Source organism: Mus caroli, unplaced genomic scaffold (assembly GCF_978045245.1).
Source record: "Mus caroli unplaced genomic scaffold, Mus_caroli_1 scaffold_4, whole genome shotgun sequence".
NCBI classification, from domain to species: Eukaryota; Metazoa; Chordata; class Mammalia; order Rodentia; family Muridae; genus Mus; species Mus caroli.
In genome coordinates this window covers 143,708,381-143,724,576 of record NW_028227259.1, presented here as the reverse complement: position 1 = coordinate 143,724,576, position 16,196 = coordinate 143,708,381, and the positions used below count along the sequence as shown (strand labels likewise).

Below are 16,196 nucleotides of genomic sequence, written 5' to 3'. Positions count from 1 at the left end.
CCTTATTCGGCCCTCCAGCTACCTCATATCAGAATGCAGGTCATAGCCAGTGATGACTGTCACTAGAGGGGCCCATCCCATGGAGTCCACGGCCAGCATCCCTCAGGCTGGACCACCCCAACACCAACATATGGAGACAGGAGCTGTCTGTACGGATGTAGTGTAATCAGTCAAATCACACAGATGGCCACACAAATAACTACAATAAATAATTTAATTCCATAAATGGCAAAGCAGAAATGTTAAAATTTGTTGGATACCCTCCCCCCTCCCCAACATTGTCTTAACAAAAATACAGGCTGCGGCTAAGAACCACATAGAAATCTTTAGGCACTTGGTGGAAAAGACACTGGAGGATGGCCACCTTACTGCCTGCTACAGCAAGTGGTAGGGATGAAGGCTGGTTTCCTAGTCTATCCTTTACCCACGGGCACCCCAGGACAGTGCACCCACACTGCAAGGCATCCCAGTGTGTTTAACACCGGGAGGAGTAGGGTGGTAGTGGTGCAGTCTTCAGTCTCAGTGTGGGGAGGAAGAGGCTGGTGGATCTCTGAGAGTTCCAGAATAGCCAAAGCCTCACCGAGAAAACCCTGTGTCAAATACCAAAATAGTTGGGAGAAACTTTATCAATGAGTCAAGACTGGACATTGTCCTCAGCACAGGATGATGGGACAGAGCCCAGAGGAAGTGGATGGTTGGTTGTTTTACAATCGTTTGGCTTTCCTGCAATGTGAAGAGCATTATGGTGAATCTGAAAGCAGCCCAGGACCCCTGGGGCTTGTGATAAAAACATTATGTTCAAGCAGCTAATTGGGAAGCTGGCATGTGTGTGTGTGTGTGTTTGGTGGGGGTGGGGGGGATTTAACTTTAATTTTAGCTGTCTGAGGCCTCTGTGAAAAGTAGGCATGTTACAAAACCCCAGAAATCCGCTTAGGAAACACAGAAGCTGATGCTCAAGCACCATCTGGTGGCTGGTAGGGGCCCAAGGATGGCCCGAGGCCATGGACACGGTGTCTTAAGTGCGAGGTCTGCAGGCCACCACTGTCTGCCTTCAGTAGCTGATGCACACGGTCACCGAGCGGCAGCCATGGTTTGCATGTGCTGCAGCAGCTGCTCGCAGTAGGTAGCTGAGCGGTGTTTGTGGACGACAGCCTCCGTCTCCCGCACCAGCACATCTGGGAACAGGACGCTGCCCTCCTTGAGGACTTCTAGGAGAGAGCATAGAACCCTGAGTCCAGCAGCAGTGGGCTGGGTGCCCATCTCCCAGCTTTACAGAGCTGGGTGCCCATCTCCCAGCTTTACAGAGCTGGCAGTCTTTCTCTCTGGCTGCTGGGTAGATCCCACAGGGCTGAAACCACCTTCTTACATGCATGTAGAACTCAAGGGGAAACCTTTGAGGGTTCTCTCCTTCTACCATGTGGGTTCTGGGGATGGCACTCAGGTGTCCACCCTTGACAGCAAGTGCCTTTATCTGCTAAGCCATCTCGCTGGCCCTGAAGTGATTTTATTATGAACAAACAAATGGCACATCTCTTCCAGCAGGTGCTTAAGCCAAGGAAGCCAAAGAGGCTTCAGTGTAGCCAGAGTCTTCCCTCACCCCTGCAACCACTACTCCCACTCTCCCCTCAGTCAGCAGCACCCAGAGGCTGGCCTTCCTGCGTCATGCTAAGCTGTTTGTAACAGTAGTCTTACTATTTTTATTCCTTTATGCCCCACCCCCACCCCGTCCCGTGTGTGTGTGTGTGTGTGTGTGTGTGTGTGTGTGTGTGTGTTAAATATAAAAAAGTGGGGGCTGGAGAGATGGCTCAGCAGTTAAGAGCACTGGCTGCTCTTCCAGAGGACCTGGATTTGATTCTCATATTACATGGCAGTTCACAACCACCTGAATGTAACTCAAGATCGAGGGTATCCAATGCCCTCTTCTGGCCTTCATGGCTATTGCATGTATGGATACACAGATGTGCACAGGCAAACACTCACATGCACACATACCTGGTCTCAGGGCACTAGAAGCTACAGGTCCTACAGACTGTAGCCTGGAGAGCTCACCTAGGACGGTGTCTTGAATGGCACTCTCTGGGTCATCCAGGTGGACTAACAGCTCCCGGTACAGAAACTGAACGCTACTCTGATAGGCGGACTTCCCATCCAAGCTCTCGATGCACTTGAGCCAGGTGAGCAGGGCGGAAGCAGCTGCCATCCTCACATCATTGGAGACATCATCTAGGCGCTTCAAGAGCTCTGTGGGGAGTGGGAGTAGGTGTGAGGGCCAAGGTGCAAACGTGGAGGGCCTTTTCTCTGGGGCCCAAGAATCCATCTCTCAGAAGAGGAGAGGCCTCAGCACTGGCATCTTCACTGACGGCCCTCTCTTCACTGAAGTTGTTCAGTCCCATCAGCCCTGAGACCCCCATGACGACCTAGGCGCACACCAGAAAACAGCATGGGGCTGACCTTCCTCACACCTGCTGCAGGCTCACGAGCCTGAGGCCAGCAACCCCACCACACTGTCACCCTTGGTTTGTTTCTGTGGGAAGTCCTTCACCAGGCTGCCTGTTGCCAAAACCAGATCTACCTTTCCTGACAGGCAGAAACTTCTTGTCCCAAGACAGGGTTTCTCTGTGTAGCCCTGGTTACCCTAGAACTTGCTCCATAAACCAGGCTGGCCTCAAACTCAGAAATCCACCTGCCTCTGCCTCCCAAGTGCTGGGATTAAAGGCGTGCACTACCACTGCCTGGCTGGAACCTACTTTTATAATACAAACGCTCTGGAAAATGCACAAATGGGTAACAGCTGAGTGTTAGTTGGGAAGGCTCTTAGCCCTGTACCAGAACATTGAGTTTATGTTGCCAGACACCCTTGATCATGAGCAGGCTGGCCCTGGCTTCCTGAAGGCATGAAAAGCATCACTGCACAGGCAGAGTGCAAGGCTGCCTGCCAGGAGCACAGGCTTTAGGACAGGGACCTGAAAGAAGGACTCGTGGGGGTCCCTAACATGCTGGGCTCTGGCTGCTTCTTGCTCACATACTTTGGACAGGCACAGAAGGAAACCATCTACACACCTCAGGATGACAGAGAACTGAGTCCGAGTCACGAGAGTAAGGCCAGCTGAGGCGTAAACCTGAGCGCAAGGACTCACCCATCCCAGGCTTGGGGGCACCCAGACCAATTCTGGAATTACAGGGGGTTGATGTTCACGGGGCTAACTTGCAAGGGTGAATAGGCTGGGGGCAGCTGACACTGCCCTTTATGAGCAGTCCCCTCTGTCCTCTGTTCAGGGTTGGTCCAGGGCACCTACACAACAGCCTCCTCCGTGCACTAAGAAGTCGCAATGTGGTGCAGCGCTGTGCTTGCTTGCCATAATGGCAGAGCAGGAGCTGTGCCCAATGTGTGCACTCTCCCACTGGCACTCCCTCCAAAGTGGGAAGCCACCAGCCCTGGCAGTCGGCAGCAAGCATTAGCCAAGCTTGCTAAAAAGTAGAGCCACACAGACTGTGGGTGGAAACAAAAACAAAACAATCAGAAACTTAATGTGAGACGCCTGCAGAGTCTGTGGGGTTTTCTGGTAGAGATTTCTCCCACCTCAGCCATTCTGTTCTCTAGGCCTGAGAATCCAAGTCTGCCTTCAACCCTGGTCACCATCTCTTCTGGAGCCACCGTTTCGTCCCTGGAGAAATACGCCTTGGTTCCTCCTGCCAGAGGCTGTGTTAGGGAGCTAAAGGCCTTTAACGCACTCGTTTCTCCTTCAGCCATTTCAGAGTTTATCTAATACTCTTGGGAGACTTTTTATTTGAAAGATGATCTCAGCTGGGCGGTGGTGGCACACGCCTTTAATCCCAGCACTCGGGAGGCAGAGGCAGGAGGATTTCTGAGTTCGAGGCCAGCCTGGTCTACACAGAGAAACCCTGTCGGGGAGGGGGGTGGTGGTGGGGGAGATGATCTCATTGATTAGCCCTGGCTGGTTCGGAACCTGCTATGTAAACCAGGCTGGCCTTGAACTCAGAGATCTGCTTGCTTCTGCCTTGGAAGTTCTAGGATTAAAGGCACACACCTAGCATGCCTAGCCTAGGGCTTTTTGTTCTGAGACAATGGCTAGTGAAGCTAGGGTTGGCCTTGAACTCAATGCTCTTGCCTTCACCTCCAAAGTGCTAGGATTACAGTTTTGTGCCACCATGCCTGGCTTTCTTGTTTGTTTTGAGACTGGGTCTCATTGTGTAGACCTGGCTGGCTTGGATTTTCTATGTGGCCTGCCTAGGATTTGCAACAGTGCCCCTGCCCAGGCACTAATCTCAAATGCTGGGATTAGAGCAGTGTGCAAGAATGGCCAGGCCTTGACTTGCCTCTAAAGGATGTTATTATTTTGGTTTTTGACAATAGCAAGCCACTGTAAATAAGAACTATGAGGGGTGTGCCCTCAACCCTCTAAGACCACCTGTCCTGAGGACCATCTATCAGGCCCTGCACTGTGCTGGGAATGTCAGCAAGCTAGTGTGGAGACTTAAGCATCTCTGTGCTGGCTTCCCCCACGTTCCCTCACACTCACTGCTCCTCAGGATGCGTCTGTTCCTTTTGTGCTGTGTTCTGTACAGTACTGTCCCGGGTCACCGCCTGGGATCTTGTTGGCTTTGACAGCCTCATTATCTCTGTCTCTAACTGGCTTGGTGCTCAGGCTGGCTCTAGACAGGTAATGCAGCCGCCCACATCATGCCAGCTCCAGGTAGATTGCTCTCTCTAGCAATGGCAGATAGAAACCTTATTTCATATATATATATACTTTAAACTGGAACCTGGACAATTTCTGCTTCAAGGAGGGTCTCTCACCTTTATTGGCTACACCCTACTGGTCCTGGAAACAGAGCCTGGCCTCCATCTCCAATAATGCCCATCTCTTGCTTCTCAAGCGGGATGCTCAGTCAGTACTGGCTCATCTGTCACTGTGGTGGCATATGGATACCCAGCACCAACTTAATCAGGAGTCAAAAAGAAATATTCTATGTCTAACTATAAAAGAAGTTACTAAATAATGTGGGGTGTGTCACATTAAGACAATAGCAAGCCACTGTAAATAAGAACCATGAGGGGTGTGCCCTCAACCCTCTAAGACCACCTGTCCTGAGGACCATCTATCAGACCCTGGGGTGTGTCTTACCAGGATAGACCTTGAGGAATTTCTCTGGCTCCATGGTATCCCCTGAATTCTTGAGGAACATGTTGATGATGCGGCAGGACATCAGGCGTGTGGTCTGGGAGTCGTCCTCCAGCGTGGCCAGCACTTGTGGCATCAGGGTCTCTTGTGCCTCTTGCACCTGCAGGCCACAAATGGGTGTGAGGAACATGGGACCGCCCATGCTGTCAGCACACCAGTGCTCAAGGCCAGGCAATGCAGCTCGAATGCTGCGAATCACACCTACAAGTAGATTTGAATCTTTTTGGTTTTGTTTGTAACAATAAAAGTTTTGCTTATTTTCCGTGTGTACGTCTGTGGGTGTGCAAGTGTGCAGGTACACACGTGTAGAGGACAATCTGCAAGAGTCAGTTCTCTCCCTTAACCACACGGCTCCTGGGGAGCACACTCAGCACACTGGCCAGGCTTGATGGTCAGTGCCCTCACTTGCCAAGTCACCTCATTGGCCCTTGAATCACTTAAATCACTTGAATTTATTAATTATTTGTTTTTCGATTCGAGGTTTCTCTGTGTAGCCCTGGCTGTCCTGGAACTCACTCTGTAGATCATGCTGGTCTCACACTCAGAGCTCTGCCTCTGCCTCCCGAGGGCTGGGATTACAGGCCACCATCAGTCACTTATTATCGGCTCAGAGTGCTACAGGATAGGCCAGGCCACACAAGGCAAGCAGACCATGTGAATTACAGAGAGTTCACCTGTAATCCCAGCACTTCAAGGGCAGGCTCTGTTAAACAGGAAGTTCTAAGACAGCCTGACCTACAGAAAACCATCCCAATGGAAAAACCAATCAACTAACAAAAAACCCATAAGGGGCTTGGAAAGAAGACTCGCTGAGATGGTAGAGAACTTTGAAGAATTGAGATCAACCCAGCACTCATGGACGTACTGAGTATGGTGGTGTATATCTGCATTCCGGTGCCATGCCAGGAAGAGACCCTTCATCAAAGACCATGGTGGACAGCATGTGAGGAGTGACTTCCAATGCTGCTTTTGTTAGGGCTATTTGGCTTCCATATCCTAAATCACAGTCTGCTTCGGGAGGCAATGGGGAGGCAGGGACTGATGCATGGAGAGGCCATGGAGGATACTGCTTACTGGCTTGCTCAGCCTGCCTTCGTTTAGAACCCAGGGCCACCAGCCCAGGGGTGTTCCCAACCACAATGTACTGACCCTTCCACATCAATCCTAGATCAAGAAAATGTCCTACAGGCTTGCCTGCTTACAGCTGGATTTTCTCAATTGTGGTTTTCTCCTCTTGGGAGAATCTTAGCTTGTGTCAAGCTGACATAAAACTAGCCAGGAGGGCCGGGCGTGGTGGCGCACGCCTTTAATCCCAGCACTCGGGAGGCAGAGGCAGGCGGATTTCTGAGTTCGAGGCCAGCCTGGTCTACAAAGTGAGTTCCAGGACAGCCAGAGCTATACAGAGAAACCCTGTCTTGAAAAAACCAAAAAAAAAAAAAAAAAAAAAAAACTAGCCAGGACAGATATTAAAAAGTTAATTCTGGCACTCATGAACAAACACGAACACATACACACACACACACACACACACACCACAAATAAAAAAAGAAAAAGAAAAAAAAAAAAAGAACCCTTTGCTCTACTAAAATAAAATTTGAAGTGTAGGCAATTCTCCAGGGGTTTGGTGGCGAGAAGAGGCAGGGAATGATGGGAGCTGTGAGGGCTATGACAGGGAATTTTGTTTTGAAAGTAGGAAAAGCTGGGCAAAGCCTTGTCATAGCCTAGTGAGGCAGGAGATTCATAGTTCAGTCTGCCTGGACTACAGAGGAAGTTCAAAGCCAGCTGAGGACTCTTACTGAGACCCTGCCTCCCAATGAAAAGTAAAATCCGTTAGGAACACAGATTAGCCACAGATACTTGCTTAACACCCCCCCCCCCCCAGAGGCTTGGGCCCGTGGCTCAAATGCAGAACCGTTGCCTGGCATGTAATAGGGACAAGCCTGGGAGATAAACCACATTTAGATGCATATATAAGGCTTCACGGGACACGAGAATGAGGGAGGCATGAACCAGTGAATGGTTCACAGGTCTGTAAGTAGCCTGAGCAGGGCTCTCGTGATCAACAAGAGGGAATCACCTTTGCTGAGGAGGTGAAACGGATGGGAGTGTAGGTGGTGCCAGTGAAGGAGGTGCTGATGGGCACAAGCAGTGTGGTGCATGCCCTGGGCTGAGGACCTGGTGAGTTATGAGTGCACTGCCACCAAGTGGCTGCCTCTGTGACACTTTCCAGGGAAGCAGAAGGGCTTCTGCAAGTGGAGTAATAAATGCAAGACAGCAGCGGGGCAGCAGGGTGACGGCAGGGGCTGACTAGATAGGGTACCAGTGGGAGATGGGGGGGATCTTGGGGAGGGCATCCATGTCAGGAGGAAAGGGATCACAACACAAGGGGAGGGCTTTGCCTGCAGCTTTGCTGTTCTAGAACAGAAATACCGCATTTTCTCTAAAGTTCAGATCATCTTAACCATTTCTGCTTTAATTTGGTCAGTCGAGTACTTCAGATCCTACCCACTGTGGAGTGCAATATGTGAGAGTTAGGTAACAACCTTCTGTTGTCAGCAGGGGGCGCTCACACACCGTGAGCGGATGGCAGGCAGAGGACCCATGCAGAAGCAGAAGCCTCAGCTTTCCATGGGTCAGTCTCCTGGCTCACTTCCCTACTTAGAGCAATGCAGGCCTGGCCTGCCACTCTGTGTGTGGTAAGAACTGAGCCCAGGGCTATCCCTCATCCTAAGCTTGGAATTTTGTGAAGAGCATTCAATAGAAACTGACTTCGGAGACCATTCACCCAGTATCTGATGGAGAACTTTCTTTGACACTAATCTTAATAATACATGCTACACTGTGTGTGCAGTTGCAGCAGACATAATGCATATGTGTGCTTATGTGCTTTTGAAGGCCAGGAATTGATACCAGGCATCTTTCATTATCATTCTCCACCGTGTATACACACACTCATACATACACACAATTTTCTATGTGTGTTGTCTGTTTGTCTATACATGCACCATGTGCATGCCTTCAGAGTCCAAAAGAGAGCATCAGATTCTCTGCAGTTGTGAGCCACCAGACATGGGTACTAGAAACTGGACTTGGGTCCTCTGCAAGAGCAGAAGGGCTCTGAAGCACTGGGCCATCTCTCCATCCATCCACCACTTTCTATATGGACACAGGGTCTCTCCCGAAGTCAGAGCTTAGACTGTCAGTGAACCCTGTCTCTGCTCTCACAATGCTGGTCACCCATGTGCTTCTTTACATGGATGCTGGGATCCAAACTTAGGTATGGTTGGCATGTCATCTCCCCATAGACCTGTGACCTTGTATATCCCTAGTCTCTTTTGAGTTGCTTTTGTCAGGGTATTTTATCACAGCAACAGGATAAGAAACTAAGACAGTTTATAGACCAGATCCCAGATCCTTCAAGGAGATGTGAGAACCAGGGCAAGAGAATTGGGCCCTGCCCTGATCTGGCCCCACAGACCTCAGCCCTTTAGAGCTTTCTGTGCTGATTGAAAGACACAGTTCTGCAAGGTCATGATACACACATGGACAAACAACTGGGGTGGACACAGCTGTCCTTACCTGCTTGGCCGATAAGATGTCACTGCTGATGAGTGCCCACAGGCAGGATATAGCAGCCGTCCGGATGGCTGCAGCTGTCCTCCCTGCATGCCACTGCAGGTTGGGGGCTAGGATGTCATTTATTACCATATCCAAATAGCCATGGAACTGTCTGGAACAAGAGGGCAAGTGAGGAAGGATAAACAGACTACTCTAGAGGACAAGCTTCAGTTTGGGAATGGAACTGGACCTGACCCTGTGCCTCTCCACAAGGTGGTAGGTTTCAGGGGGCTCTGTGCTCTAGGGCTGCACCAACCATGATTATCTATGTGGGTCATATAGCATCTCCGTCACCACCCACTGGACCACTGCCATCTGTGCCAGTAAAACAAAGGAAGCAAGAAATAAGGGCTGGGTGTGATGGTGCACACATCTTTAATCCCAGCACTAGAGGCAGAGGCAGGAGGATCTCTGTTAGTTTAAGGCCAACCTGTCTACAGAGTGAGTTTCAGGACAGCCAGGGCTACCAGAGAAACCCTGTCTCAAAAAAACCAACAAAACCAAAAAAGAAGTAACACGGGGCTGAGACGGCCTGGTGCTCAAAAGCACTTGCCGTTCTTCTAGAGGACCTGCGTTTGGTTCCTAGGACCCACGTCAGGTGGCTCACAACCCTGTGACTACAGCTCCAGGGCAATACAATGTCCTCTAAAAGAGCCTCTTCAGGTACCTGCACACACACAAAACATCTTCGTTTATTAACAAGAACTCTCATACAGAAGATGCCCAGCAGGTCTTGCTAATGTGAGGCTACCTGAAGGGGAACTGTCTGTCATGCCCTCTCTAACAAACTGCTCAGGGCTTCACCCTTCAGAGAGCAGACAGTCTGCCAGTTGCTCATGACTTCTCTCCCCACCACTGCTGGTCTATAACCTACTTTCACTTTTAACTTAAAAAGATGGGATCTCATGTAGTCCAGGCTGGACTCAAATTTCCTATATAGCTGAAGATGATGATCTTAAATGTCTTATTCTCTTGCCTGAGTGCAGAAACTACAGGCGTGTTCCTCCACACCCAATTTGTACAAGGCTGGAGAATGCTGGGCAAGCCTTCTTCCAACTGAGCCACACATCCAGCTCATGTTTGTCTGTCTGTCTGTTTGGTTTTTGAGACAAGGTCTTGTTATGTAGTCTAGGCTAGCCTGGAATACCTGCTCCCCCTGATTCCACTTCCTGAGTGCTGGGGTTGCAGGCGGACACCACCACTCTGAGTGCTGGGGTTGCAGGCGGACACCACCACTCTGAGTTTATGCAGTGTTGGAGAAGGAACCCAAGGCTTCCTGTGAGCTAGAGAAGCACTCTACCAGCTGAGCCACATTCCTAGGCCATAGGCCCCAATTTTGTTTCTTAACTTTACATTACATTTCCTTTACTCACTGCATCACCCCACTGGGCCCTAGCCCAGAATTTACACCAAATTTTACTTCAAGGCTACCACAAACACTGAAGCAAAGGCCATCTGCAAAGGCAGTGGCTTGGGTAGAGCTTTCTGTAGTCCCCTCCGACTCTCTCACAGGCATCTCCATAGCTCAGGCAAGAGTGCAAGGAAGGGGTCGGGAGTGGGAGTCTCCGGTTGTGTGGTAGTGGGATGTGGTGGTGCTACCACTCTGGCTCGCTGAGAGAGCCTTCTCTAAGAATCCTGACTCCCTGCCAGAGATGGCATCCTTAGACTGAGTCTTTTTTTTTTTTTTTTTTTTTTGGTTTTTCGAGACAGGGTTTCTCTGTGTAGTCCTGGCTGATCCTGGAACTCACTCTGTAGACCAGGCTGGCCTCAAACTCAGAAATCCACCTGCCTCTGCCTCCTGAGTGCTGGGATTAAAGGCATTCGCCACCACGCCCGGCTTTTTTTTTTTTTTTTTTTTTGAAAAATTAAGATTTATTTGTTTTATATGAGTACACTGTAGCTGTCTTCAGACACACCAGTAGAGGTCATTGGATCCTGTTACAGATGGTTGTGAGCCACCATGTGGGTGTTGGGAATTGAACTCAGAACCTCAGGAGCGAAGAGCCAGTGCTCTTAACTGCTGAGCCATCTCTCCAGGCCCAATTTTTTTTTTTTTTTTTTTTTTTTTGGTTTTTCGAGACAGGGTTTCTCTGTGTAGCCCTGGCTGTCCTGGAACTCACTCTGTAGACCAGGCTAGCCTCGAACTCAGAAATCCACCTGCCTCCGCCTCCCGAGTGCTGGGATTAAAGGCATGCGCCACCACCGCCTGGCCTTAGACTGAGTCTTGACTGGACAACCAACCTTTCATTCTATCATTCTGTGATTTATAAATCAAAACCAATAATATTTTGTACTGACTAGTTTTATGTTAACTTGACACAAACTAGACTCAGCTGAGAGACTAATTCTAAGGGGACTACGACTGAAAAACTGCCCCTATAAGATCTAGCTGTAGGCAAGCCTGCAGGGCATTTTCTTAATTAGTGGTTGAGATGGGAGGAACCTGTCCATTCCACCGGGCTCATGTGCTATAAAACAGCAGGCAGAGCAAGCCAATAAGTAGTCAGTAAGCAGCCCTCTTCAGTGGCATCTACATTAGCTCCAGGTTTCTGTCCTGACTTCTCTCAGTGATGGACTGTGTACAAGTAAAATAAACTTAAATCTCTTTCGATTATGGTGTTCCGTCACGGCAATAGAACTTACTAAAGACAATGCTATTTTCAAACTGTCCCTACCCAAACAGTAGCAATCTCTCACTCAGTAACTCATCTGCATAATTGGATTCTCTAGACTGACCTGATCCCTGGAGAGGTCTGAAGTGTGTCACTGGGAACCTGGCCCAAACCTGGCAGCTGTGTTTGTGGATCAGGGGTGGCACTGTTCCTCAGCACACTGGGTGTGTGGAAAAGGCTACAGCCTGGTGGCAGCTCAGCCATTCTCTCACTTCACTCCTGTGTGCACGCTTGCCTGAAGGCCTGTTGCCAAGACGCTCATTAATACCTTTTTATGGTCCCTTTTCAGCCCTGAGGTTTTTTAGATCACAGGAAACAGAATTTCCTGCCGTGTGTGAGAGGCTGGCAGTCAGCCCCACATTAAGAGTGTGGAGAAAGGTTAGAATGAGAAAGGTTAGAACGAGAAACTCATAGGGAACTTTATGGTTTCAGTGACAGGTTTTTGTTTTTTGATTTTTGGGGGGTGGGGGGCGGGGAGAGGTGGCATCCCAGGAGCTTGCACAGGGCTTAAGTTCTCAGGTCTCCATCAACAAGACCCAGGATGCCAAGGGTCAGGATTGGGAGGTCCTAGAGTGATTTGAATCTTAGTCTGTTCAATGAACCAAGGAGTGTGTGTGTGTGTGTGTGTGTAGCTCCTCGCTCTACCCTCCTCTCCAGGATGAGCTGCTGGGTCTTGGCTTGCTTCCCTCCCCCCCTGAGAGACTGTTCTTTCCTAAGCTCTTTGTTCCACTTTCCCTTTACTTCAAAGCCATAAAATCGGAGGCTCTTAGGTTGCAGAGCTGCCCCTGAGCTTTTCTGAGATAACAGACTACCCTTAAGCCTTCACCATCAATGCTAATTTAGTCAGGTCTGTTAGGTCTGAAAGGTGCCAAAAGCCTTTTAAAACAGAACAGCCGAAACAGAAACCATTAATAGTTAATGCGCCCTAAAACTTTCTCACTTGATGGAATTTTAATGACTCCTCTAAAGTGACTTTGATTTACTGTCTGTGTCTGTCTCTGTGGTATACTCACCAAGATCACTGTTTACCTAGTGGGGTGGATTCTAGAGATACAGACCACCAAGAAGCCCAGACTTTAGACCTCGGGGGCCCTGCCCAGGGCATCGTGGGAAGACCTATCCAACACATACGTGGGCTGTACACAGACCTGAGGGCTGACCTACCCCTGAGAATCGACAGTGTCCTTAGGCCTCAGCAGCATCGTGGACAGGATCGAGAAGAGCTTCAGGCGCATGTGTGGGTCTGTGGAGGGCTGGAGACAGGCCCTGAGGGTGGGGATCACATGCTGCAGCGCTTCTCCCACAGCCGGGCCTAGGAAAGAGAACAGGGGATGCAGCAGGCCACCGATGGCTTCCCAGGCCTTACTGCTGGGGTAGGAGCCCTGCAAGCCCCAGGCCATCCTGACATGCCACACTCTCAACTGCTGAGGACACTAACAAAGGATTAACTCCAGCATCCCCCTCCCTATGTGACCAAGACAAATCCAGCTTCTCTTTACAACTTCTAAATTCTTTTTTTTGGAAAGATTTATTTATGTATTATTATATAAGTACACTATAGCAGTCTTCAGACTCCCCAGAAGAGGGAGTCAGATCTCATTACAGATGGTTGTGAGCCACCATGTGGTTGCTGGGAATTGACCTCAGGACCTTCAGAAATGCAGTCAGTGCTCTTAACCGATGAGCCATCTCTCCAGTCCCCTAAATTCTTTCTTAAAAAAAATTTTTTTTTAACTTGGGGAAGCTAGAGAGAGAACTCAGAGATTACACTGGCTGCTCTTGCAGAGGGCCTGAGTTCAATTCCCAGCACCCACATGGTGGCTCACTCTGATGTCCTCTTCTGGCCTGCAGGCATACACGCAGGCAGAATACTATACGTAATAAATAAATCTTTTTTAAAAATAACTTCATTATTTTTACTACTGTTCATGTGTGCCTGAGGCTGTGGCCCCCATGGAGCTGAGGTCCCAGGCGTTAGAGCCACGTGACATGGATGCTAGGAGCCAAGCCTCAGGCCTCTTGAGAGCAAGAGCAGGAGGAGGTCTTAATGGTGGAACCATTTCTCCAGCCCCCTTTTTCTTTTGACACAGGATTTAGACTGGCCCTGAACTTGAGACAATATCTTAGTCTCCAATTGTTCATTAGTGACCATCCACCTTCTTGTTTTGAGGCAGGGTCTCTCATGGACCTGAGACTTAATGCTTAGGCTAGGCTGATTGGTCACGGAGTCCCAGAGATCGGTCTGTCTCTACCTCTCCAAGGGGCAAGATTACATCATCATGGTGGCACCCAGTTTTAATCCCGGCAATCAGGAGGCAGAGGCAGGTGGACCTCTGAGTCTGAGGCCAGCCTGGGTTACACAAATAAATAAATGAATCAGAGAAGTGTGCCCCTCAGTGTTCTGGGACACTGACAGGGACAGGAGGAGCTGCTGCACTGAGTGAGTGACTCTACAAATTCCAGTAGAGTCAGGGCTACCCAGTCTACACTGTCTTGAAAAACAAAACAAACAAATGAACAAACAAACAAAATGCCTGGCATTTTTACAAGGACCTGGGATGGTCCTCAATGAAGGCCTACTTATCTAAACTCCTAAAACTAAAGTCAAGAGACATCTAAAAAAAAAAAAAAAAAAAAAAAAAAATCAAAGCATGCCCATGCCCACTGCAGGATCTGCTCCCTGCAGCCACCCTTCCTCAGGTCACAAAGACTTCATAAGCAAACTCTTACTTGAGGGCTCACTGCCTGGTGACTGGAACTGCCCAGCCTCTAGAGTTGGACATATATAGCTAACTCTCCAGAACGCACCCCCGGACACTTCTCAGCTATGCCCCGGCCCTAAATGGGACTTAGCATAGTCTCAGTCACAATTTGCTAATTCTACCACCAGACAACACGGCAAGTCATCTAAATCTCCCATTTCAAGATGCAGTTTCTCAGACCCCTGTAGGTTAAGTGTCTGTAAAGTGGCACTAGAGGCCTATGGAGGCGGCAGCAGCGTCATCTGCCTGCAGCTCTGAGGGTCTGAGGAGAAGGGAAACAAAAAATGGCAGCAGGGAAAGCAGCTGCCGGTCTGACACGATAAGCAGGATCCCTCCAGCATGGAGGAGCACCAGAGGACTGCTCCAAGCGGCACAGGAGAGTGCCAGGGGTTTGCCCAGACTGTCAACATCAAAGGGCAGATGTGTGGAAACCTGCAACTGATGAGCCAGCACTCAGAGTAAAAGCAAGAGCTCAGGCTGGAGTCTCATTCACAGAGGATAAAGGGCTTGGATGCAGGAGAGGAAAGCCCACTCTCACCTCAGCTCCAGTGAGAAGCAACTGTCTGTCAAGAAAATCGCCACTGAGTGAAGGCCTGGGCTATCTGTGCTTAGAGTGCCCGCCTAGAACACCTATGGTCCTAGATTCCAGCCCAGGACTGCATAAAGCAGGCACAAGGGTGAAAACCTGTAGCTCCGGCTCTTAGGAGGTGGAGGCAAAGGAAGACTTCAGGTTCATCCTCCACTATATGGTAAGTCTGAGGCTGGTCTCAGCTGCATGAGACCAGGTCCTCACGACCAAACAAGTCCACCCAGAGAAATGTGCTGCAGTGCAAGTCCAGCTTTTCCTGGGACTGGACACTGCAAACAGGCAACGACAGAGCTGCGCTCTCAGCTCCTGGCTGGAGACCTGGGTGTACTCTGCCATTGGTCACATCAGAGAAGTGTGCCCCTCAGTGTTCTGGGACACTGACAGGGACAGGAGGAGCTGCTGCACTGAGTGAGTTCTTCTTCTGGTCTTTATATCTCAGCAAGTCAAAACAGAAAGTCTCAAAGGCCCTTGACATGTAGGCTCTGATGCCCACCTTCCACCTTCCAGACACTAAGTAGACCCAGGAGCTTAGGGGGCAGAGGGTGGTGGGAAATGGCCCCCAGAGGGAGCTGGGTCAATCGGAAAGGACTGAACTGGAGGCCACACAAGGGCACTCACCAAGCCACACTAAAACTGTAACAATGTCCCTACTTGCAGCCAGGCTGAGTACAAAGGGCCCCCTCTACTGACCACCCATGCCAGGAGTGGAAAGGGTAGGGGGTCCTGAAGGATGGATGGAGTAGGACTTTCCCATAATCCAGGCTCACAGGGCCAGGAGCAACCCCATCCAGCAAGGCAGGTCCTCTCAGGGAGTGGGATGGCCTCTTGTCATTCCTTGTGCGGACAAGCACATGGAAGCCAGCATTTGACATCAGGTGTTCTCAAGTGCTTGTCACTTCATTTTAGAAACACCTTCCACTGCACCCAGGGCGCCCTTAATCACCTAGACTGGCTGGCCAGCGAGTAGACTGGCTGGCCAGCGAGGCCCAAGGACCATCCTGCCTCTGTCTCCCCAGTGCCAGGATTACAGGAACATGGTACCGTGCCTGGCCTTTAAAATTTTTGTATTTTATATTATACATACATATGACTGCATGAATGTGTGTGCACCTGACTGAAAGCCATCTCTTCAGTCCTGTAAGTGCCACCTCTGCCTTCTCACTGTCCATACTCTAACACTGCAGCAAACAAGACCTTCTGGCATATGCACAAAGATGTGCCACACTGCATGGTGGGAGCACAGGAATGGGGCTGTGCCTCTTGTATCTACAGCCTTTCCTTCAGAGCTGAAGGCTTTGTGAAGGGGGCTGCATCTCTTGGAATTAAAAATACAAAAAATAACAAAATAAAA

General features: G+C 49.8%; 1 protein-coding gene across 1 annotated transcript in view; it reads right to left on the bottom strand.

Annotated features, from left to right (window-relative positions):
• Positions 1-219: 219 nt before the first annotated feature.
• Dnaaf5 (dynein axonemal assembly factor 5) overlaps positions 220-16,196 on the bottom strand; it is a 38,420-nt gene continuing 22,443 nt past the window's right edge. The window contains exons 9-13 of the mRNA XM_021162954.3: positions 12,659-12,806; positions 8,784-8,934; positions 5,148-5,304; positions 2,050-2,241; positions 220-1,208 (exon numbers count right to left, since the gene is read on the bottom strand). Coding sequence (XP_021018613.1) covers positions 1,072-1,208; positions 2,050-2,241; positions 5,148-5,304; positions 8,784-8,934; positions 12,659-12,806 — 785 coding nt within the window. The 3' untranslated portion in view covers positions 220-1,071. The remainder of the gene's footprint in view (positions 1,209-2,049; positions 2,242-5,147; positions 5,305-8,783; positions 8,935-12,658; positions 12,807-16,196) is intronic.